This window comes from Apteryx rowi, unplaced genomic scaffold (genome assembly GCF_003343035.1).
Source record: "Apteryx rowi isolate R43461 unplaced genomic scaffold, aptRow1 scaffold_4, whole genome shotgun sequence".
Classification (NCBI taxonomy): Eukaryota; Metazoa; Chordata; class Aves; order Apterygiformes; family Apterygidae; genus Apteryx; species Apteryx rowi.
Window position 1 is genome coordinate 3732710 of NW_020450529.1, and position 26004 is coordinate 3758713.

Here is a 26004-nt window from a genome sequence, read left to right on the forward strand (position 1 = left end):
AGGCCAGAACACAACTGCACGGATCTCCTTGGATTGACTGCACACCTGGATCCTTTTGGCCAGCATCTCGACTGAAACTTAGACCCAAGGGTACACGATATATACCGCTGCATTAGTGAAATGTTAAATCAACAACCTAGGACTTCTTAAACAACAGCTGATGTTGAGAATTTCTAATTCTTTCAGAAGATATGAGAGGGACATCTACATTTAATGGACATACCTCTAACAATTATATCTCCTGTTGCAGATTGACTGTCTATAGTTGTTTGTACTGTGCAGACATACTTCCCTGAATGATGCAGCTGAATATTTCTTACCATCAAATCCCCAACAGATTCCTGGAGATACAAGGAAAATAAACTAATTACTCACAACATGCTTTCCATCCTAGACACTTTTATAAATTGCTCAATATTAATAAAAAATCCAGCTTTTAAATTAAAATATTCATAGCTATCATCAGTTTCTTTCATGTGGACATTTTTATTATGGCTTCACAAATAACTCAAGCATCTTTATGAAATTTAAGAAAGAAAAATAAATGGCTGCAGCCCTTATAAAGAAACAGTTATTTACCATGCATATCAATAATGATGGAAGAATTATGATAAATGTTTATGTGGTCTAAAGACTGTGGCAAATAGCTTCATTAAGCACTATGGAATTTAAAAAACTTACTCCTCCAATTCTTTCAAAATGATGTATTCCTCTTTTAAAATCAATTATATTGCCATTGAAGGACCATGTGAACACCACATCGACAGAGGGGTCATGAGACACCTGGCAGGGAAGGACTATGCTTTCTCCAACTGTAACATCCATATTAGAGGGTGGAATAGTAATTACAGTCCTTTCTGTGGAGACAAAAAATTTCCCTTTTATTAAAATGCTTATAAAAATAGCAGATCTTGAATGAGTTTTGTACCATTTGTGAAATGGTTTAAAATTGGCCCGAATGTTCCATAATGAAGAAAATTATCTCTACTATGGTGATGATTTCAGAAGACTCTTACCCATGCACAGCCTATTACTTTTCCAGTAGCAATACAATGAGTACACTGTGTGCCTCCGAGAGTTTGCGGACGTCAGAGGCAACATACTAAATTAGCCCTATGTTACTTTGTAAAGCCCATAGTCAATAGATACGATTTCAGCTCAGAAAGCGCAGAATTCCTCATTAAAACTTACAAATAAGCCCATGGTTGTTCAAACTTTGAAACGCTTTTCTTACAGGAAACTACAGCAAAAGCAAAATTGGTGTCTGTCTTCCTGTACTTTATACATCGAAATTCCTCTGCTTTTTAATTTATATTAACGTTCGTGGTAGTTTACTGCATAGTGTTGCTTACATTACATTTTCAAAGGAGATCTCTCAAAAGACAGAATAACTAGCTATGTAATTTTTTTAACTCTTTACACTGAGAAACAAAGTTGCTCTTAATAAGGGAAGTAGGAGTTTGTTGAAGGGAAGAGAAATGGGTTTATATGACTTCACTTTTGTTGACATGACTGGCAGATAGATTAAAGATAACAACCACTTTGTTGTAAGCAATTCTCTTGAATAAAGCTTTTGTGCATGAAAGTGTTATAAAATGGTGAGAATTCAGAAGCACATGAATAAAATGAGAGCAGAATCTATTCAACAATATTAATATGTTCTGAAAATAATGTGAGAGGAGAAGAAAATTTGCAGGAGCTGTATTAGTTCAGCATTCATTCTGGCTTAACCCTATGTGTTAGAAAGGTATTTGAAAATTCAGGATTTGTTTTTACCAAGGCCTTGGTTCCAAAGGGTTGACGCATGATAGGACATCCAACACGTTACCTTCAAACACATTTGCATTCAGACTGCCAGAGTCATTGCAGGAAGTGATTAATATTTAAGCAGAAACGGGCAATACAGGCTGAAATTTGAATGACTTCTTCACAGAGCTACACTTAGTGACTGTTAAAACAGTGGTCAAGTAGCAATGAGGTGGAATACTGCATTTTTTGCTAGCCTTTTAAAATAAAACTTGGATCTCACTAGTTCCAGTGATACACCTGATGCAGGTATMAAGTTATATTTTCCAAGGAACATAAAGAAAGAGCCTGTCTGTCTTGTATTGTTATAARCAAATTAGAGGATTTTCTCCTGGTATCATTAAGAAGCTTACAGTCTAGAGAAAGTATTCCCATAGGGAGTTAAGACCTGGAACACACTTTCTCAATTTTTTCTGCATAGTCTGATTGCTCTTCTCAACTATTTAAAACTATCATCATGGCAGTTTCACCAGTTTGGTGTCAAGAACTGCCGAAATGTGAAGGCCTCAGATGACAGTCTTGAAGATACTTGATCATTATTAAGAGAAATTTCTTCCCTTCCCTGGAAGCAGAGTGTCAGCAATAAGTTCCAGATAACTCAAGGGCCATATTCTTTGTTGGCACAACTCCACTGATTTCAGCATACACTGGCAAAGAACATGGCTCCATAAATCTCAAACGAATTCCACTGGGAAGCACAGGTAACTTTACAGAGTAATGTTGAAAAGTATCTGGGAACCGCAGAGAACCTCCACAAAGATTTTCTTTTCTCGCTATTTTGCTCCTCTACTTTATATTTCTCACAGCTGAAGTAGAATTTCTCTCCGTGAAGTATTCTTCTGTTACTTGTAATAATGCTGTATATGTTAAAAGAAGAAGAAACAATATGCAAGTGTATGCCAAAAACTGGAAAATCTCTTTTGGGACACCTGGAACTTCTTTTTGCTGCTAGCAGGTCAAGAAGCATTAGCTACTAGCCCGATACGGTTCTCCAAACCCCCTCCTCTCTTCCTTCAAGGCCATCCTATAGGACTATCTCCCTGCTTATTACCGCGCGCATCTCTATAGTAAGCTATTAAAGCCAACTAAGCAGGCCAGCGAAGAAACAGAATCCTTCCTCAGCCCACTCAGACCAAGCGTAAATTCTGTATCGCTCTGAACGCCTGTGACGTGCTTTCTCCCAAACTCCGCCTGTGTTTTGTCTGTTCTGCCTTTACCTGTGCAGGAGAGATGCCTTCACGCATCTTTGCTCAAAACTGACAGATTTAAAGAAGGCTGCAGAAGGGGCCTGGGTGCACAGTCTGTCCTGCCCTCCAGCCTCGTGCGGCCACTGGATACGTTCTGAGCAGCGGYGTTGGAGAGAGACGGCGACGGGGGACTGGCTTCTTTGAAATCCCTGCAAAGCGCCCTGTCTCCACAGCTCCCGTCTCCTTTAGCGTGCGAAATGCCACCGGGAATGGACAGGGCTGTCTCTAACAAGGCTCATTCACAGTATCACTCAATTAGACTGGCAACAGCCTGTTTTCCGAGCATTAYGTTGGAGTATATCCTTGCTCAGTATCAGGATATGACTAAATGGTGGTTACCTGGTTCAACTTCCCAGGCCTCTCAGGCAGGCTGCAAAGCCCAAGATGAACTTCCTGATGCCAGGTGTAAACTGCTGCTAGTATTTTATCTGTCTAGCTTTAAGCTAACTTGGATATGTCTGTTTTGCACTGCAGTCCCTGCTTTATTCTCTGCACCGCTTTGACTACAGCCTGGAGATATCCTCTGAATTGGTTTACCCCAGTGAAACTCCAAAGCAATTCACTTACACTGGGGATGAAATTCACCTTTTATGCTCTGGTTCATTAAGCTTTAATAAAGCTTTGCACCACTATGGAATTTTCCATGTGCCATGTACTCCCTGTCCTTCAGATTTCTCTTTAAAGTATCTGTTCTTCACAAGACCCATGTCACCTCTACTGCCAGAAGACTTAATACTACTTCATTCTGTAACTCTTGCTTCTCTGTATTGGATAGTTTGCGTAAGTGTGTTTTGGCCCTTTTGCAATGTATGGTGTGAAATTACAGCATTCTATAGATAAGTAAAATATTATAAGTCAAATCAAATTTTTTTTCTGGAAAAGTTGAAGTAAAGCTAAGCAAGAACTATACAAACAGGATTGCTTAGAATTTGTGATCAGGTTCAATAGTTACATTCCCAAACCCATAGCATACAAATAGAAAATGATGTCCTTTTTGTAAAATCTTCAAGCCTCTGTCAAGGCCACTGTTCTCTTTTACAGAAAGGGGCCATTAGCTCCAGCTGGCTGTGATGAAACCGTCTGTGAGTTTTTTGAAACCTTGCTACATCAGAAAGTGCCAGTAATATTATAGTTGCCCGTAAGGTCAGTCATATTATATTACTTCTTGTACCATTATTTGATCACACATCCAAACAGATCAGAAATAAGACAACTGCAGGCCTGTTACAGAATGTATTAGTTGGATTAAAAATTCTAGAGACCATTTATCACTCTGTTAAAGCCTGCAGGATGCCACCTTAAGGGACAGATAAATAATGTGAAAAAAATATGTGCTATGCAATCCACTACTGAAATTGCATTTTGGAATATCAGAACATAAAGGTTTCTTTTTATAATGACAAATCTCAATAATTACATGCTGTTTTATAAGAACTCTGCTTTCTTATTAGCAGGAACCTGTTTGCCTCTGCCAAATAAATGTTCAGAACTGTCCTATAATGAATTATACTGGCTTTGTGTGGTGTATGTTTTTAGCAGTGTTAGCAAAAAATCCATCTTATGAGATTATCATCCTGTTGTGTCGCCTGTTGTAGCCTGCTTATATCCAGTGACACCACTGACGCAGTTGTTCACTTGGGCTATATTTTCTGCTTCTTTTATGGAGTTGTGTTTGACTCTCACCTCAAATACTTTTAAAAGCTTCTTAAAAKCTCTTGGTTGTACATTATCTATCTATCTTGCTTAGCAACTGCAGATATGTATTATATAGCAAATCCCATTCCAGAGGAGAAAACAGATAAGATGTTGTGAGTGCTTGAGGTATAATAAAGACTTCTCACACAACGAATAAACAACTCAATGAGCAGCAATAAACTTAATTTGCACATTAGATATGCTTTTCCAAGTTCTGACATTTCAGTTGAAAATAATGCTGAAGCAATGAGGCCTATAATTGAACAGCCAAAACTTCTCCAGAGGGGAAACAAAAACAAATGTTCCCTGCAAACAAGATCATTTTTATACCATGTTGTTACTCAGTGTTTTAATAAACTTTGTAAATGCCAAATAATTTTTTTTCTCATTTTTTTAATGTGATTTTCCCATACTGCTCCATTCGGATGTATACATGTGAGATGTGAAATGGTATATAACCCTAATGAAGTCAGAGCTGCCTAAACCCTACACTTCTGGTTTTATTCACTGCTAGCTGTGCTGTAACATTGTCTCAGATCACACATCGCGTTGCACAACGCTAACTGCTCTTTCATAATACGAACATGAAAACTATTTTAGCCCCCTGCAGTAGGTTAAGAAGGAAGTCGCCCCTGCAGGCTAGAGTAATTATTTTGAAATCACTGAAAATAAGTATATTAAGAAAAAAAATAGAGCTACAAATTATGTCTAATAATGTGTTCTTCTTGTAACTGCAATTATTATTGTTATGTTATACATAACTGATAAACGTTTCCTATTATCTGACAAGTTATAAATTTTAACTTGTTCTCCTCATTTCAGATCAACAAATATGAATACTTGTATAAGAAAATACCTGTATTGAAAAGATCGTGCAGGAGACAGGAGGAAGAAAACATACCAAGTTTGCCCAGTTTTTCTTCTTTTCTTCTCTAAGTTCTCAAAGACCAGAGGATATAGAACATAKCCATTTCATATATTGCTCACAGGAGTATCTGTGCAAACAATATCTCTTTTTATGTCCTTCAGCTCTGGACCAAACCACCTAAGGGATAGGACTGTACTAATGCCTTTTACTAATGGAGATAGACCATCCAGCACCATAGCAAAAACTTGAARTGAAGGACTATTTCTGACATAATATAATTTGATGAATCCCACAATATACTTAACTGTGTTTCAAAGAAAGGTGAGAAACACTGGTGGTAAGATACGCCTCTGTAAAGCATCACTGTACTGGCACTACAGTCAGAATGTGAAGTTACGCCTGTAGCTCAGCCCCGCTGCAGACAAAGCTGTAGCTTTGGAGGGAAGGAGAATTACAGCAGACATGACCATTTGACATGATGCGTCTCCTAGCCAGTAATATGATTTGCTGGATGTTTAAACCGATAGTCACAGGATGCCTGTTAGGGAAGTTACTTACGTATCTCTAACTAAAGTATCACAACATGTACAAATTAGACTCCTGGCCTCAGCAAGGTGATCGGAAATGTTGAATTAGGCATTGAAGATCCCTAATGTTTTCACTGGGAGGAGTTAGACCCCTGAAAAGATTATCAAAAAACAAAAGAGAGCGCTCAGTAAATTACCTAGAAGTTACCAGCAGGAAAAGCTAAGGATGGCAGTGCATCTGAAGGCTTGTTTTTCCTGCTGCAGCTTAGACTGACGGCCAGTAAGGGCTGTCATCCAAGGGGGACTAGGCACAAAAAGTCCTTTTCTGAGAGTGTACGCCTACTTGGGCAATCTTCACACTCTTCAAAGCGATACTGATCCTGTGGCTATCCACCTTTTTCACAAATGGCTGCAGTCCCACCGTTACAGCGCTCGTGCAGAGAAGAGGAGATCTGGGGTCAAATTCTTCCCAGTATAGGGAACTAAACTCTGCATCTCCTGTTTCTCTTAGCCATGACTTTGTACAAGTCTGCTCCACCTGAAGAAGAGCTGTGAACAGAGAAAGCAGTTGTCTAAGGGGCAACTCATTCCGTTCCCTGAGTGAGGGCATGCAATGAGGATAAAGGGGGGATAACAGCAAAGAAAGAAACCACGCTTTCCAATCTTAAAGGTTATTTCTGTTTTATATCCAAGTACTATAGAATGGGACAGGTAGACAATTACCTGCATTTAGTGATTTACTAAAAAAAAGGGGGGGGAGCAGGAACCAGACATGACTTGATTGGAACTGGTAGTGTTACGCAGTCGGAACAATTTTTGCTGACATCCATGCAAAGTTTGGGAAACATCATGTACTAATTTGGTCGCTGCACTCTGGCACATCTCGTCAGGTCACATCAGTCACTTGGGCTTAGGATTTGACTTCTAATAATGAAAGCTGACTCGCACAAGTTCATAGTGATGACTCCCGAAGAGACAAGGCACTTTCTCTTTACGGGAGGGAATTAAAATTTTAGTTCATATACATTATGGAGAAGAAAATAATGGTAATGTGAGAGGAGGATGTTCGTCACTCTTCCTTCAGAAAAAAGATCTGCCTAGTTACATGAACATTTGAACTTGATTGTCAAATTGGTTTAGATCAAACAAAAATCATATTTAAGGAAATATAGGCAAAAAAACAATTGTTTTCAGATAATGGAATGTCATGTGAAATGAGACACCTTAAGGTATTAATATCCAGGAAAACAAAATAGTCTGAAAGTATAGAAGATACCCTAACCAGTCCCTTGATTTATTAGTAATGGAATTATTAGATTGGGGGAGCTTTGTTGAGGACGGCCGTTTTAATATTCAGAATCAAAAGTCATGTGAAGGACCAAAGAATAGTTTTTGCTTGGCTCTGCATTGTTTTGGAGTTATTTACCTAAGCAGCGCACAGCAGCTGGGACACAGATAAGAAGTGGGTGGCTTCATGATCAGGAACAGAGCATATGTAACATATATGCACCATGCTGAAGAAAACAGAACCACCTGAACTTCAGATTAATTCAGAACATCTTATTTCTTTTTGCCAGCACAGCTTTGAAGACTCTTCTGTAGTCTGAGATGTGATATAAATTATAAATGAGGTGAATAAACTTATCCAAGCACACTGCAAAAAGTCCACTGAACCTCCAAACTGCCTCTGCATCTTTTAAAACTCTGTCTGCCCAATGGCTGCAATAGTGTAGCCCATGCCTGCAACTTCTAAATGTTACTGGAGTGCAAATATTATTGTTAATGTTACCACGCATTTCTGTTGGTATCTTAGGAGGCCTGCCTGATAAACAAATTGATCATCGGAGTGGTGTGGTCATGAGATTTTCTTTGCTGCAAGCAAAAGCTTCAAACCACAAGTAAAAACTTGTCAATACTGACTGGCACAGTCTTGGGCATCCCAGCGTGTTCAGCAAAAAAGCACATACTTTCTAACATTCGTAAAGAACAAATGAAGATACTAAAATACCTTTCACAACCAGGTTCCCTGAATTTCTGGCAACTCCAAATTGATTTGTTGCTATACAAGTGTACACTCCTGCGTCTGATTTGGTAATGTTGTAGAGCTTAAGACTGCCATCCTCTAGTAAGGAGACCCTGGAAGAAAAGAAAAAAATACTTCTATTACAGGAGCTGTAATAAAAATGCAGTGCTACTTTTCGCATTTAAATGCTTTTGTTATGCTTCTTCTCTGCTACAGCAAGCTGAATATATATCAACTTTTTTCACCTCTACTTATTACTGATTTCTATATTGGGAATATTATATTGCCATACTGCAGCTGACCAGTGACTGATCGAGCTCGCTTTCTCGTGGTAGGTTTGGAGTCTCGCGAGAAAGAATTAAGACCCAGCTTGCTATCTAATTGTGCTCATTTCACCGTGGGATGCATTTTTCTTTTCAGATCCCAATGTTTTTCTGCTATCTTGATGTTATGTCTGAGGGCCAAATGCCTGTGCAATTTTGTCAGGATTATTAAAAGATATTAGCAGACTAGCTGAAATGTCATCTCACAAACCAAGGAACCAAATCAAATACACCACTGTCTCATAGGGCCCCCAAAGCACCTTGTTAGTGACTATGTTGTTTACATCAGTTTGCAGAGTATTCGCTAGATTGCATTTAACAGTAATTTCAGAATCACTCCTGGGTTTTATGGATGAAATTAATTTCCGAGCTTATTTATATACCTCTTCATGTCAGTGAGGTACTTTAGGATATAAGAGTTTAGACTACGTGGGTTTTTTTTATAAGCTTTCACTGTACTTGGCACCTTTGTGCTTATACATATAAAGGCACCACTTTAAGGTTTGGGGATTTTCTTCACAAATATATAGAGCACTTAGCTATACAAAGATAGAGAAATTAGACTGAAAACTGAATTAGAATGAACTTTAGCAGAGAAAATAATATTATCCTGTTGTGCTGTGCTCATTTTGTGTCAATTCTTCCATCTACTCATTCCAGCTAACAGATGTTGACGTTCTTGGCCAATTTTTTCTGAGTTTAGAAGAAGGATAATGAGCTCAAAGATATTAAGTTCCTAGAAGCTTCATGAAAAGGGGGTTAGAGTTTCTATTTATAGCCCCTACAGCCAGGAATGTTATGCTACTGTAGGAGCACAGTCCTTAGTAGGCATCAGAGAATCTGCACAGGACAGAGCTGTCACAAATTGCCTTACTGTGGAAAAGCTGCATTCAAATGAGACACCTTCCTAGATCTAACAAAATTCAACCGTAAGTCATACATCTACAGAAAACCAGGCTTCATTCATTCCAGTGCTAGCAGAAACACTGCAATTTTTTTATATTCCTCTTTTAATTGACATTTAAATCAAATACAGGAATCCTTTCATATAAAAAAAAATTAATTCATGCATCACAGCTTGGGTATTTAATATTTATTACTAACAACATAAGATTGGATAATGTAATGAATTATTAAAGGAAATGAACAATAACAAGAGCAGAAGTTGAAGCTGACAGTAAGAGCATAGCCATTAAACATACAAAAACCATCATAGTACCTTGCTATATTCCACTTTTGTATTTATATGCTTGTAGTTATATGCATAACACACATTAGGCCTTGTTCTGCTTCCAGTTACATGTTCTCAACCTCTCAACTGCTTGAGCGAAGAGCTAGACTCTGATTTCTGGCGCCTGCTTTGAAATACAAGTAACGATCCACCTTGTAGCCCTGCCACGGAGCCTGCGAGAGCAAGAAGCAGCTCTGACTCCAGTGGAGGCAGATGCATGATTTGGAGTTAATCATCACAGGCTGTGTCCAGCTAACTGTCAAATGAAGAGGAGTGCTCACACCTGTGCTTCATGTGCCAAGTGATCAGATGTTGGAGAGAAGCTAGTCTGGGGGTTGTTTGTAAGGGTTTGATTTTTTTCCCCTTTGTTGCTCCCACTGCTGAATCAGCAGGATGCTCTAATGTGCCTCAGAGCTGATTAAATTCACCTTCAAATCTACATTTTTCACCAGCTGTGATTCATGCTGCTTCTTCCCCTCATTTCTCTCCTTAAAAGATACCAGGTTTGGAAGGAGATGACCAACCCCTTTCATGGTGTAAATTAGCGCCGCTTCAGTGAAGGCAAAAGAAAATGGGTTTTAAAAATAGGAGTCTTGCTGCTATGTCACGAAGATGTTTAAAAGGACATATCAATAAGTGATTCCCTATGGAGCAACTTCAGGCAGCTGAAGCTCCACAGTCTGAACTGAACAACTTAAATCCAAAGGGATGTGCGTGGCTAATTTGTATATAAGACTCATGAGAAGTAACCAGTGTAAGCGTGGTCATTAGTCCTGCCCTGACACAGCCGACTGAAGCGCAGCTGCGCTGCCAGGTGGCTCTCGGGGAAAGGTCCTCCCAGCACTCGGCGCCTGCCCGTGAGACCGGTCTTCCAGGGCACTGTGTTATTTTCCTCTCCCTTTCACACGCGCCCCGGCAGTCGTGCGTCCCTCGCCCCTGTCCTGCGCGTCGCCCCCTTACACAAGGACCGGGGCCTTATGCCGCCAGCATCATCCTGCAACAGGACACAGTAGAAGGAAACCCCCTGCGCAGCCAGGGCTGTTGGTTGTGAATGAATTCTTGACCTCTGCTACACAGGACATATTTTCAATCCTGTGTTTTGCGATGCAAATCTATTCAGGGGGTTCTCTGAAGCCAAATTTTTATTCCCTGTTCGTTAGGGTGCTTTCCATAATTTGTGCGTTCGATTGTCTCAGCTCTTTTCACTTACACCGCTCCAATTTCACATCTCACACTGTCATCAAATTCTACCCGGTTGAAAGATCTGGCCCTGAATAGGGGTGGATTTAGGAATGAGAAACGTGCGAGTTGTAGATCTCCCACCGTGTCGTACCGTGCAAAGGCAAAGGTTGCTTTCACTAACTTTTTAATAATGCGGGGCTGGTGCTTAGCCCCCGGCGGGAGGATGGCCTAGCACGGGCAGGCACGGCGCGCGGTGGCAACCCAGCCCTTGCAGCGTGCCACGCTCCCTGCTGACGGCAGCTTTTGTCACTGGAGCGCGTAACTGAAAAGGGAAGGGACTTAGACCCGTATTAAACTGGAGGGGAGCAAAATATGAAACAGTGAAGTACGCTCTTCAATATAATGATGTATCAGCCAAATGACATTTTGAGATAAGGAAGGATGAATAAGCAAGGAAGAACTGCACTTTTCAACTGACACCACTATGCTGCACATCAAAACAAGAGGCTACAGATGCCTCTCCTTTTCAGTGTGGAGAGATACCTGAAGACAGTAAGTACTTTAAGGGTGGCTTTAAATATGAAGAAACATGTGCAAGTGTTTCACTCCTGCCTCTGCAATGTTTTGGGATTTAAAATCAGTTTGTGTCACCTGCAAGAAAACGCTGCCATTAGAAACTGCTGGTGATAAAATAGTTGATTCAATTGACTAGTTAGCTAATATGTGTTGGCTTTACCGGTCAGTATCAAAAGATATTCATGTGTCGATCAGCATATTTTCATAAATGGGATTCCTGAGCTCTAATGAGCCAATTTAGTGAGTTTCTCACCATCAAATTTTAAGGCCTTGTTATTTTTATTGCAGTTGTACCTAAAAGTCCTAGCAACAAACTGGAGTATTGAAATGGGCATGGGGCAAAGCAAGAAGATGATCCTGCTCCCCCAAAACTTCCAATCTAGGTAAATATACAGGAAAAACAGTCTGTAAAGACAGAATAATATAGGGAAATATCTTTGAATGTACAGGCTCTGTGTTTAGCTCTCTCTCTMTATATCAGGGACTAGAAAACCACAGGGTCTTTTCCTCTCCCTGAGTTGCAGGTCAGCTGTGGGCCAGCACCATTCCCAGTCTTCTCCAGTTCATACCAGTTTGCAGTAGGTGCTAGAAGCCATTATTAGAGGAAGCAGCACTGAAGCAATGAAAATGCTGTGCAAATGCTTGTAATGCTGAGCAGGGAATATGAGTGTGTGAGAGATCCAGCCATGCCACCTTCAGGCAAGCGTGTCCTGTGCCAAGCATTCACCCGGTACACTTCACACTGACAAATGATGGAAACTGATGTTGGAAGGCACCGTGAAATTACTGATGGGCTCGCTCAATACAGCAACAGGAAAGGTGGGTTTCACACTCAAAAACCTGTGAAGCACGGCATGCTCTGTTCTTACCTCAACTTATTCTAATGAAGAAATGCTTCAGCCAATTAAACGGAAACTTTCCCCCTGAGATATGAAGGAAAATTATACTACCAAAATGCTTAGTGTCTTATTTTGCCAAATAAATCAAGTCTGAAACTCACTCTAAGAAAAAAACCTTCCAATTGTGAAGTTAAGCCAGCTCAGAGATGGGTCACGGTTATGGCTCTTTTGCTGAAGTTCTGTGATGCCTAGCTGATGCTTCGGCTGTGATGCTGAAGGCTTGTGATGCCTTCCTATATTCTTTACTAGGAATTGAGACTTGAATAATTCATGACATCCTGGTTTATCCACTAAGAGGGCTTTGTACCCACTCAAGTGCTGATTAGGTAATCTTTGGCCTGAAGAAATGTTGTTATGAAATAATATTTCAGTGATTAGGCAAGCTAAGAATGACGTGGCTCTTCCAACTGATCAAAACACAGCTTAATGAAGAAAAAGTCATGATGTGAGCTAATAAAGTTTGAGCTGTTTGAAACAGAAGTCACGTTACCTAAAGAACATTAGGAAGCTAGCAGTAAATAAGATACTCTGGCAGAATTTATGTAAAAACACAAGGGACTCTTGAGTAATTAGTTACCCGGAAAGGGAGTTAAAGAAAAGAATGTGAGCAATTTCCAGATGTACTGAGATCTGCTTCAGGAGAGGGATGAGATTGCAGAGCAGAGCAGAAAATCAAGATGACGCATTTCAAATGCAAGAAGAAAGAGGTGTGAAATACCAACCCAGCTGGAATGAACAGCAAAGTTCCCATAGTCTTCAGCGGAGCCAAGATTTTATGCTGTGGGTAGATTCAGCTGGATTGCATTTTATACTCTTCCACTTGTCTTTCAAATAATGGCAGGCAATGGGAATATTTTCTTTAATGGACTTTAGATAAGCTCTTTAAAAAATGATTAAAAAGAAGCTGTGAAACACGCGTCTCACCTGCTCAAAGGCTTGCTGAAAACTGTTACTTTTCACAACATTTTAGATTGTGTGAATAATAATTCTTAGCATTTGCATCAAAAGACAAGGTAATTCCAGGCACTTCAACGAAAAAGAGAAGTTTAACATTTCTGATATAATACAAGAAGAATATTTCCTCTGTCAGGAAAACTGGACTTTTGTCAGTAAGTAAACCAGCATCTGTCAAAGGGCAAAAGGCAAAAGATTTGGAGCTGACCTGTTAAATGCATCCTTGCTAAAGAAGCAGCAGCAAGAATGGAATGAGCTACTTGGGACACAGCTGTTCATAAAGCCCTGTTTCAGCAAGAGACTGTTTAAGCGTAAGCCTAACTATGAACTGACACCTCTGACTTAAGAGATGCTTAAATACTTACCGGACTAATGTTTGATGCCTGTGCTGCTGCCTGAGTTATGCTGGGTGCGACCTCTGGGTGAACAGCTCAATTAAACAAAGATGCTATAAGCAAAAGAGGAGATGACGACCCAGTTATATGAAGCCATAAGAAGTTCCTCCACACAAGGGCTAACTGGAAATGCCTAGAAATATCATTCCATATGTAAGAAGCATGGGAACTTGCCCCCACAAAGAAATGATACAGTGGATGAAATTCACTTCATAGAAACCATAATATAAGATAACCCTACTGAAGACCAGTTCAGAGATACGTCTAGCCAACTTTCTGTCTTGGACAGTAGCCAGCAATGGGTGCCACTGGACGAGGGCAAGGGCAGGGCGAGGAAGCAGTGGCAGTTCCCAGCATCCTTTCCCAGCACCAAGTGATCTGTGACTCAGGGTTTTTGATCAGAGATAGCATCTTCTTAAATAGGACTAATTCTGCCTTCAGGAATGAGTCCAAAGCTCTTTGAACCTCTGTAAACATTTTGTCCAACAACAGTTTGTGAGAAGTCTTTCCCCAGTTTATTTAAGCATAGTGTAACCTATCTTCTTTTGTTTTTAACCTACTAATTTCATTTGACTGATCCACATCGTTGTAGAGCAAGGGGCAGCAAACAGTGGCTCCCTCCTGAACTCTGAGCCTCTTGCAGTTTACCAGGTGTTATCATATCCCACCACAGTCTCTCAACTTGTGATTTGTATTTTACTTTTCAGCTTAGGTAACACAGACGTGCACGTTAACACATGGATGGGGCCATGCGTTTAGACAATCCAGCTGAGAAATCGTTCCCTGAGTGACTCTATTAATATACAAGATAAGCATTATATAAGGAAAGGCAAAACAACCAACCAACCCAAGATCTACTCAAGTCAAAATTCTGTATAGTGCTCAAAAAGAAGAGTCTGCAATGTTTGTGCGGGAGACATGAGACTGGGAAGAAGTGAGAGCTCATTAAAATTGTCACACATACTTTTTAAGTAAAGAACTTGAGAAATCAAGCAGSGATGATAGGTAAAGCTTTTAATTAACCAGGCCAAACAAATCGTCTCTGAAAGTGTTGTCTCATGTGAACAAAAGATTGTTGATGGCTATTTGCTTTGATCTTAAGAGCATGAAAGAATAATATGTATTTAACAAGGATGACAGAAAAATCTGAGAAAAGAAGGAGGTGTCAACTCATTAGATTTTAAAGTGCAGTGAAGGTAATTTTGTGCACTGCTGTATTGTTCAGCCAATCTGTTTTAGAGAGAGGAACAATTTTAATTCATGTATGTGAACTGCATTAATTCAATACAGCAAATATCTCTGAAATCCCCATCAAAATCAATTGAGTTACATTGGTGTAAAACTGGAGGTGAATCAAACCTATTTCGCAGGTTTCAGCACTGCCAATAGGACAGTTATCTCTTTAAGGGCATAAAATAATGCCTTTCAAAATAAAGTAACCCTAATATTTAATTTAAAGATTCACTCTTCTCCTGCCTGCCTCTAACATCAAGTGTCTGACACCTCATAATGTTACTGAAGTCATCATCACAGTACTGTACAGATAAAAAGGGAGTATTCTGGATCTGATGAAATCAGAGGCAAAGGAATTTTTATTAGCTGAGTTCACATAAGATATCCTCTTCAAAACCAGGTCTTCTCAGTCTCAGTTTACTGCTCAAGAACAAAACCACTCTTGCTTTCATAGGTTATGAAAAGATGTATCGTTTATACATTTCTTCAGGTATGCTAGCAGACACTAAGACATTAAATCAACTTTTCTAATTTTACAGAGATTGGTAAGCATGAGAGAAGCTAAATTTAAAAGTACAAGGGGAAGTAAGCAAGGGGCAGAAAAGTGAGCACAATTCTCAAGAGTCTCAGAATTAGTAGTGATTTATGCAGATGGAAATGTAAGTAAAGTTTGACCGAGTGAATGAATTTACTTGATGATGACAGCTCTGGTATTTTTGAAAAGGTCCCACTGAGTCCCATCTGAGATCCAACTGTCTGTATTATATGTTAATGATCTTTGTACCTGTTTATCCTATTCTGAGTGCAATTTGTATGCTAATAGTATTGCCATTTAATAAACTATGTTTAACAGAAGATTTTGCTTATCTGCATGATGATATAAATGAGCTTCAGAAATGACTGATAATTAACTGGAAATAAAATAAATGCCATTATACTCTGTGTTAACTATTTGGATCAAAGTTACAGTATCTAGCTGGTGTTATTAAAATATTTTAGAAAAAAATACTATTAGCAATAGTAGAAGGTGACAATAAAACACTGTTCCTTGCTAGTTGAAAAGGAACATTATTTTTGCCATTTTTCTAGATAACTTAGGGAGTAGAGTCTCTGCACAATTTGTGAACACAAATATTTATTTTATGCAATTACAGACAGACATCTGAACTGCACTGTTTTAGTGCACTGTAAAGCTTCCAGACAAAATGCAGTGTGTTGAGGAGATGGTAATCCCATTAATACAAAATGGAGATGTTTGTAAAGCCTTTTCTTTCACATACTCAAGTACTAAATGTAAGGCAGAGGTCCTCATGCAATGACCAAAGAAAAAAATTGACAAAAACACCATGTCTGTAGACATAGGTGTACATCCATTGCAGTAATATGTCTCAAATCTTGCAACTAGGCAATACTGGGCAACAGCACCTCTCTGTGTACAGGAAAGAAAGACATGCCAAATCAGTAATTAGTTTAGTAATGAAACAAAACAAATAAGCACCCCCCCCCAAATGTTGTTCATCATGTTTAAATCCTTTCATTTTTCTAAATCATTGCAATAATTTTAAGCTGCTCATGGGTCTACTCACCCCTAGTCTGCAGCTCCAAACACCCCCCCACAGTTCTGGCCTTTTCCCATGTAGATAACTTAGCCTAATGTCATATTTACAAGATATGCCCTGTTTATGGCTCTTCTCTTCCCTGTGTCTATCCTTGTCCTATTTTAAATCTGCATCTAAACAGTAGATGTCATGACGTGACGTATCTAGTATAGTTCCTGACTGAGACATGAGCCACACACTAGAACTGTAGCATATCCAGCCAAAAAGAAAGATTTCTTGGTTTATAGGTCAACCCTGTGGACAGGGCACAATGAAACACAGAATTTATTTAGCCATTACTCTGATCAGTCTGAATATTCACAGGAGAAAAAGCTATGATATAGTAGTATACTGAGAAGGAAGGAATTGGGAATCAGAGATTGCAAAATCCTATGGTGAGAATCCAAGTGGAAAATAAACATAATTGCCAGACAAAAAGGTTGCTATTTTTTCTATTTGCCAAGAAGTGCTGTTTTTATAAGATCTTAACAACCCTGGTACTTCAGAGAAAAGTTCTTCCAGCAAAGGATGGTATGCCCACACTACCATTATTCAATCTAATTGCACTAGTAATCGTTATTTTTTATGATGATTCAGACATCATTAGGAGTTGAGATGCAGCCATTCATACAACCACATTCATTCCAGATGTAAAACTAAGCCCTTAATATGGGACTTTAGTAGAATTTAAGCAGTGCATAAGGCCCTGAATTACCCTCTGTGTAGGAGTTTAATTCACTTACAGAAACATTCTTCCCTATCTGCTTGTCAGAACATATTTTAAAAGTAAAAGTATGATACAACCTGCTGTTGCCTTTAAAGTATTCTATATATACAACAAGCAAGTGACAGAAGGTAGCCAGGGTGGTACTGGCTTGGTTTTCAGAAACCCTGGACAGCATGTTCATAAGCACATGCACGTGCATGCACAGGCACATACTAGATATGCAATACTGGAGATGCTCATGCAGTAGATAGGTTCTAATGCTGGAGTCATTAATTTTTATCAATCAAATCAGGAAAGGTTTTTTGGGATGAATAGTTCAATTTCCCTAACTCAAACAAATAAATTTTAATACAGTGAAAAAGAGAGACCAAAATTTCCATTTTCCTCCCCTGAGGAACTCTCACTGCTACTTTGCCATCAACCACCTTTCTGAGCTCAGCCTGATTCCCTCTATTCTTCTCCTCAGTCTTATAACATTCATCTTTGGTGATTTCAACTTCCATACTGATGACTCTTATCACTTTACGCATATGTCCTTGCTCTCACATCTTTAGCTCATCATCACCTCTAGCTGCCTGCCCACTGGTTTGGCTATCTGTTTGTTTGTAGGAAACCCAAGAGAAATCCTCATTAGGCTATAGAATTTGTGCTTAATTTGTACTATAGTAATAGGAACTGTATGTTGTTCACTGAAGCCTTAGATCCACATCCTTGTTTAAAATTAGACAGAGCACAGACACACTATGTCTTTTTGAGTGTATGAGTAATATTCTATCACTTGTATAGGTCCATTAAGGGGTGTTTTATTCTGCCTTTCACTGAAAGCTTTAAAATATTTGTGTTAGTTCTTATAGAAGAGGAAAAAAAAAGTATCTTTCTCTAATAAAATTTCTATTCTCCACCATCTCCTCATAGATATTCAGCCACTAGCTCCAGCACATGGCTAAAACAGAAGCGTTAGCATCCTCCTACAAACCTTCCATGTTGATCAAGCACTAGCCACTTTTTCAAGGTGCTGTTCCTATGCTGTCTCTCATGCAACCCTTCACACTCAGAGGGATCCCAAAAAACTCCTCCCCAGAAGTCTCTTTGTTCATCATGCCTATAGCATAACTGAAAACTGTTTTAGCATAACTGTGTGTCATGCTAATCAATGTCTTACTGCTTCCTTTAATATCACCTCCCCAACATATCCAGCCCTATCTCTTACCTCTCATTTTACTCTTAATTTGAACACTTCTTGGATCAGGAACTATCTTTTATTCGGTGTTTGTACAGTATAGCACAGCATGCTTTTCATCCATTACTAGTATTCCCGCATGCTACGGCAATAAACATAATAATAAATACAATGGCAATGATGTGCATGACAGCACAACTTGGACTAGAAGAGAAACACAGAAGGTTGCATTCTATCATTATTTTTTGTGCACATTCCTAATTAGGAACCCTGATTCAAAGCCTGTTGAAGTCAATGGAAAAACTCCAGTGAGAGTAGCTGGCTTTGGATCAAATCCTAAACATCAATCAGATTATGTGCATGAAGCAGGAACAGAACATGAACCTGAAAGAGCAACAGAGCACAACACTGACACTCACTGGGCTTCAGTTTATTACAACTCCATATGACATGGAAGAGTGACAGATTGCTTGGGACATCTTCAGCACGTAGTATAGCCCCTCAGAAAGGTTCACCTTAACAAGGTTCCCAGGAGTTGAGTAGGAACAATTTAAAATTCTATTACAAAGACGTCCTACAGAAGGGGAATTGTAATAAATCCAGTATCATGCAGGTTGTCATTCTACTTTAAACATGAGAACATATGGTTCATTTGCTTATTTGATGCTCATACTATCTGATGTGCTAAACACTATTGCATTAAGTAGTCAGTAATACATGATGAAATTAGGTTTATTGGCTTGTTCCATTATGAAACTCCCTAAGGGGAGAGAAAGGAAAGGAAAAGCCCTTTTCTTATGTCTTCTACTGCACTATTATTTTCTGTCTACTGCCTGCCAGCATTTCATTGGGTCAAATAGCAACAGGGGTCCCCTTCTGCCTTCTCATTACTTTGCAGTGAATTGACTTCAAATGGAAAGATAACAAAGAAGGAAGAGGAAAAACAAAGCAAAAGTAAGATTAAGAAAAATAAAATATTGTCTTTTTCTTCCCCTCATCTGTGCTCATTCTTCCTTCTCCCTGCATCTCCCTCATCTTTCACTTACATAGCTTCCACTCCCCTGCCTTCCTTCTCATCTTTGGGGAGCAGACAGAAATAACTGGAAACATGGAGAATACATTTAAAAAAAAAAAAAAAAAAAGGGAAGACTGAAGGTACTTCAGGTCAGTCAGAGACACTTCCTGGCATTTCTTTGATTGTAGAACTTTTCTTATGCCAATATCATCAGTTTTGTTGGATCGCCAAACATTTCTGCTCATGCTTACTCACTTAAAGTGAGTATTGCTATGTTTATGGTCCTGCTAGATTCAATGACACTATTGAGAAGTAAGCATAGACAAATGTTTGCATGTTTATGCATGCCTACACCCAATGCTGAGAACAGGAAAATACCACTGCGGTTAGCAATCAAACATATGTGAATATATTCCTGCCTCTACTGTCTTTTGTAGTATCATCTTTTCTGCTACCTTTCACAAAAAAATAGAGGCCGCTACTCTGAGCAGAAGATACTTCTTTTAGAATATCCTTGTGACTCTCAGCATTCCCTTGGGAAAGGCGTAATGATGGGTTTTGTCTTGTTAGTGTCGAATATGTAGTAGCAGTGTGGCCTGGGAGATGAAAAGCCATAGCAATTCTGCAAAGCAATCTCAGATTTTGCAGGCGTTTTCATATCTTAATGTGTAACTTCAGACCAAGCATTGAAAGCAGGCACACAAATCCATGTCTTTGATTTCTGTCTATTTAGTTGTTAGCAAGGAATAGAACTGAAATGATTAATCAAATTTAGCAGATGTGGAATCAATTCCATTGGTTCCCTAAGTAAAATCAGAATTTCATCAAGAGATGCACTTAATTTGCATTCATGTTGGCTTACAGTGATGCTGTCCAAGATATCTGGAATTGCTCTGATTGCCAATGCCCACAATTTAAGTGTTCTAGTTAAAAACTAGAATAGGAAATGAACTACTTTACAAGCACACAGACACTGATAAGATAGAAGGGTTAAGGCATATCATTAGTGCTACGCAAAGCTTCTTGTGATAGAAAAGCAAGAAGGATAAAATGGAGATACACTTAATCCAGGCTTCAAAAACTGGTCTTCAAAAATAATAGGTATATTAATATCATATTCCTATTTACTTAACCACATTGCTGTAGAAAGCTGGGAATAGAAGGGTAAGTATTGGAATAGTGTGAGAAAATACACTGTACATAAAACTAGCTACCAGCATACAAATGCCTATACTACCTTTATCTGCAAACAGTGACTGCTTAAAGAAGGGTGGTTTCTGGTATTAAGAGGGATGACAAAACAAGGCTTCTCTCTGGCTCTACTACTGATCTGGTGTGAGTTCAATATAGGTGTTTTCCCCCCCAAACACTGGGCATAGGTTTCATTCACCCAGCTTTGTTCATCTAAAAGTTAGGCACTTCATTTAAGATGGAGGTGCCTGCCAATAAAATGTAAACAACTGCCTTAAACTGCATATTGACTTCAGCTAAATGAAAGTTGTGACATCAATCCTCTTTTGTTAGTACAGTAGTGCAAAATTTGGAATTTTCAATCCATTTTGCTATGATTCCTCCCCAAGCAGGTTTTTTTTGTTGTTGTTTTTTAAAATGGATATTCTGGAAGGCTTCAGCACAAGCTTAACAAACACTGTTGACATTCTGGTAATTGAAATGTTTCATTGCAGTTTGTTGAACTGCCCTGACACATTTCTTTGCAAAGAAGTCAAGTCAAAATGCTACTTCACAGTACAATATATTTGGTATATTTTTAATCAGTGGACTGAGGGCTTTAAACATTTACCAACTAATTGGCTTGCTTTTAATTTTCTTTTTCTAAATCCAACAGTCATTGACATAAATACACACTTCCCCCCAAATAATAAAAATTTAAAATGTGATAAAATTTCTGACTCCAAATAGTGTAACGGAAGTGAAGAAGTAGGTCATAGCTACACATACTAAGAAAGCTGCAGAAGAACAGTCCTGCTTGGGAGATGAATAGGGTAGTTCAGATGCAGCATACAGCTGCAAGCAGATCAGACCCCTTCAGTTAATAGAACCTATCGGGTCATTGCATTTTACATGGGAACAGGAGAATTCCTCAGAGTTTGATGCTCCAAAGCTGCAAGACCTCAGCAATTACCAGGTAATTCCCCCCTCCCCCAAAAGAAGTCTACAATTACACCTATTAAAGTTTCTTTGCATAAGGTTGTTGAAAGACCACTTTTCATTTCAGTGTTCAATCATTCTCCCATGTTTCCTTCGATAAATGGCAATAACTTGTATGCAAAACAACAAAACCAAGTGTGGCATGGGAGAAATATCTAACCATGTATAGGAGGCTTGTTTATAGCACAGAATCAGTTCTCATCCTTCACAGAGACAGAATTTAACTGTCCTACAAGAAAGACTAGGAGTCAACAAATATTGAACATTTTATTGACTTCTAGACATACTTTGTCCACTCCCTAAAAAAGACATTATGAATATTTGCTTATTACTAATTATTAATGCATAAAAATGCTGTATATGACAATGCACTGTTTCAGCCTACCTCACTTCTACGCTTCACCCAGAATGTAAATGATAGTTGAGGGAAACAAATCCCATGTTTACATGCAGTCACTACAGCGTTTGGGGATCCTTGACTTGTGATGAGGGAATAGCACTGCTCTCTGGTAAGCAAATGGGATTCAAACTCCCATTTATTAAAATGCTTCAATGAAAAAGAATTTTTCAAAAACAGTAAGTTTTCCATGAGGATCCTGAACCCACTGAAAGCAATGGCAAAACATACCTCTCCGAGGAGAAGAGTGTTTAGACTTGCAAATTTGGGAACAATTTGTATATTGAAGCTTCTGCTGTTTCTTTCTCCCTTCTCCTCAGTGGGGACACATGAAATGATAACCTGAAGAAACTTTGTGCTTCTTATTGAGAATATATATAACATATATGGACATAATTCACATCTATGTCAAACATCACAGCCTAGGCATTCAGAGCATGAATTTTTCCTTTTTGTCTCATCTCTGCATTGAGCTAAAATCCATACTACATGCCAGGAAAAAAAATCTTGCATTTAGCAAAGGGCAGACAAAACCTCTTTAAACTTCAACAGTTGCCCATTGGGCAAGTGGTACTGCTCCTGAAAGACCATTTCTGAATTCAAAGGAGGTTAATTGCGTAAAAGAAAACCTGAAGCTGTATTAGATGATCCAGAGAAGCTAACTGGGGGACATTGAGGGCAGGAGACCATCTGAAGAAAACAGTTATAAACAGAAGGATTTATGATTAGACAATTGTGAAATTCCTTTTTGATTCCTGTGGCTGATAATCTTGAATTCCCTCTATAAAATGGCCATCTGTGTGAAACAAAAATAAACCCAACTACTCAAAGGCCAAGCAGTACAAGTGAGGGTGGATTTTAGCTATTTTGGATAATTTTGAAAGAGAATACTGAACTGTAGAAAGGTCATTAAGATGGGAAACAGTAAGCAGACCTTATTCAGGTATGTTTAGGCTTGTTTTACCCTCTAATGTAAAGATTGACATGTATGCATGCTTCAACTGTCACACGTCAAAGTATGTTCTGTGAGTCAGAGCATCCAAGTAGTTGAAGATCCAGGCAGAGATGTGTTTGAACTACTGAGGTGGGAGAGACAAGAGGGGACAGACGAAGCTGTCTCTGCCCTGAAAAGGGGATTAAGGACTGAGGACCTTCACCATTAGACTGGGGCAGGAGAGTCAAAGGAAGGCCCTTCAGATTCAGAAAAATCTAAAGATACTGATCAAATAGAGGCCCAAATATTGCCTCTTGATAAACATAAAAGAGCTTGATAAAAAACAAAGTAAATAAGCTAGAAATATTTCTTGGTGCTTTTATTAACAGCTTAATTAGCTTTTTCTAGTTAGCACATTTATTTACATACCTGCAAACTGACATAAATATACCAGCAGTGTTATCTTGCGATATCAAGAGCTCAGAGGACCAGTGAGAGCAGTTACCATGCATGACCATCACCATGAGTAAGAAGGTGAAAAAGAATATCCTTTTTCCTTTAGGGTGAAATATTCCCCAAAGGTCTAGTTGCACTATTTCTGTACCAAAAGATTGAATTGGTCCAAGTCATTCTAAAGAAGTTATGTGGTTTGACTTATATAGCAATATGTCCATCACAATATTGCTGTCAGAGCTGAGGGATTGTTTCCCACCCACCCCCCCCGCATATATATCCCAAAAAGATAAGAAAAGAAAAAAGGGGCTAGTAGTCCATAGAGATTCTAAATGCTGCACAATAAAATAGGAGCAGAAATGACAAAAGCTTTAGTTAAAATAGTTCATCTATATGTGACATGTCAGGATTTAATCATATATACACAGAGAGGCAGAGCAGGTTTTTTCTCTTTATGAGCAAAGATACATGTGATTTTTCTTCTCACCTAATTAAAGTACTAAAATGACAGCCATACAAATCCTTATTTCATTTTCTTTTTTCCATCCCAAAGATCCCTGGAAGAAATATGGTATAGATTATTTGTCTTCTTTAAAACTGTGGTATTATGTATTTTGTCATTTAATAATTGACAAGCCCCATAAATACTACTTTGCACCAGTGGACACACTGGTATAATGTTTTGCACATGGAGTTTAAACTCCTTCCTCCTTTGCCTCAATGTAAATTCTGCTTTTTGTTTACTTTTGCTAAGCAGCAGAAGGTCTTATGGGATACTCAGAAATCAATGCATGTTGATAATTATTGTTAGTAAATTAATACCAAAGTACAAGTAAATACCATATGCAGTATGTAAATATTGTTTTGTTATAAGCAAATCAGATGGGAATATCATGATGCTGGAGCCTCAAAATCCAGGCTTAGTTATGTGTTGTACATCTTAGACAGTGCTGATCTCCCTGCTGCCATACTCATGAACACCAGAAAAATCTAGATATTACCCTTGGCAAGTTATGCATACTGAATGTGCTTCTACATACTATAGGAGTAGACTGCATTCAGTAGGAATGAATAGGCATTTTCACTGAATAGACTGCACAATCAAAATGCAAGTAAGTAAAAGATTTGACTAAGCACTAATTAGAAAAATACATTTGGTTAATAATTGAGCAGTTAAACAGAATAAAACTGGCATTATTGAAAAGATGGAAAAATCATTGGACAGCTCTTTTCAAAAGATTCTAGAGATGCTGGCATAGATTGCTGATCCAAGTTTTGCTGTGAGTACCTATGCAAAATACCTCTCAACAGATTTGCACTCTCACATACACCCTTCAGATTAAAGCCCTGTGTAAAGCAGCAGATAGACCTTTACTTTACTTTTATCAGCATTGTATGTTGCTGCAGTATGAAATAGAAAGATATTTCATTGTGTCACAGTTTTGGATATCATGTTGTTTCAATGAATTATAATCGTTTTAAGTCTTATGTGATCTGAACCAACTTCCCTGAGCAACTAGTACTGTATGCACTATCTTGCATTTGATCTCCAGAGCTTCATGAATAACTAATTCCAGACTTAGTCTGTGAAAACAATGTGATAAAACAGCATTGCTGTTACTTCTGCACTGAAAGACTGGCTGAGAAAGATTACGATTCTTGGACACTGTTACCCATTTCATCCTTCTGTCATTAGATGCTTTCTCTATATAAAAATGTAGAATATATAGCGTATACTGTTCAGAACTCACTTAAGTCAGTGAGTAGCTTTTGATTTTAATGTCTTCCCATTTAATTAACATTAACTTGTGATAATGTAGTTAACCCTCAAATAAGTGATTAGTCTTCACAGACAAAACATCAGAAAAGCTCTGCCAAGACCATGCTGCTAAATATTATAGATTTGCTGTTATTTCAAAGATTAAGACATTTAAGTAATATTGTTAATACAAGATTATTAACTTGTGGGAATTAGCTTCTTGAATACTTTTGCCATGTAAATGTAAAATGGAAAAGGAAAAATGTTAAAAAGTTATTTATGACAATTTTTCAAGGTAAAGCATCAAGGAGTATACAATATTTTGCAATTGCTTTTCCTTGCAAAGTTTTAGAAGGCTAGAGAAAGTTACCAAGTCAAGTTATCCTCTATCTCACAGCATCAGGCTTAACTCATCCCTCTTTCTACTTTGGTCTCACTACCCCCAACATTTTTGTAGCACACCATATTAAAAAAAAACAAAMCCCCCCCAAACTCCATACACACACACCCCAAAAAACTCAAAGAACTACCTGAGAGACCTTATGTATACAGGCACCATTCTAAGAATGCCAAACAGTCAAGTCCGTTCTCCCCATCCATTTGTATAGTGCCTATCACAAGTGCTCTTGCCCATGGTGGGCAGGAAACCACAGTAGTCCTACTTTATAAACTTTATCAGAAGGTGGCACAAAGTTTCTTCCAATTCTCATTCATGTCATTGGGTAAGAAAGTTTGATGGTGGTTTGGAGGAAATAAAAATGGAAAAAACTCACTGTAATGGCTAGGGAACATAAAGTTAACCTGGTCCACTGG

At 38.6% G+C, this 26004-nt stretch overlaps 1 protein-coding gene across 1 annotated transcript in view; it reads right to left on the reverse strand.

Moving 5' to 3' along the window:
- Positions 1-26004, reverse strand: part of CNTN6 (contactin 6) — a 92062-nt gene that overhangs the window by 18151 nt on the left and 47907 nt on the right. Inside the window, exons 9-11 of the mRNA XM_026074917.1 lie at positions 8152-8279; positions 682-857; positions 224-341 (exon numbers count right to left, since the gene is read on the reverse strand). Coding sequence (XP_025930702.1) covers positions 224-341; positions 682-857; positions 8152-8279 — 422 coding nt within the window. The remainder of the gene's footprint in view (positions 1-223; positions 342-681; positions 858-8151; positions 8280-26004) is intronic.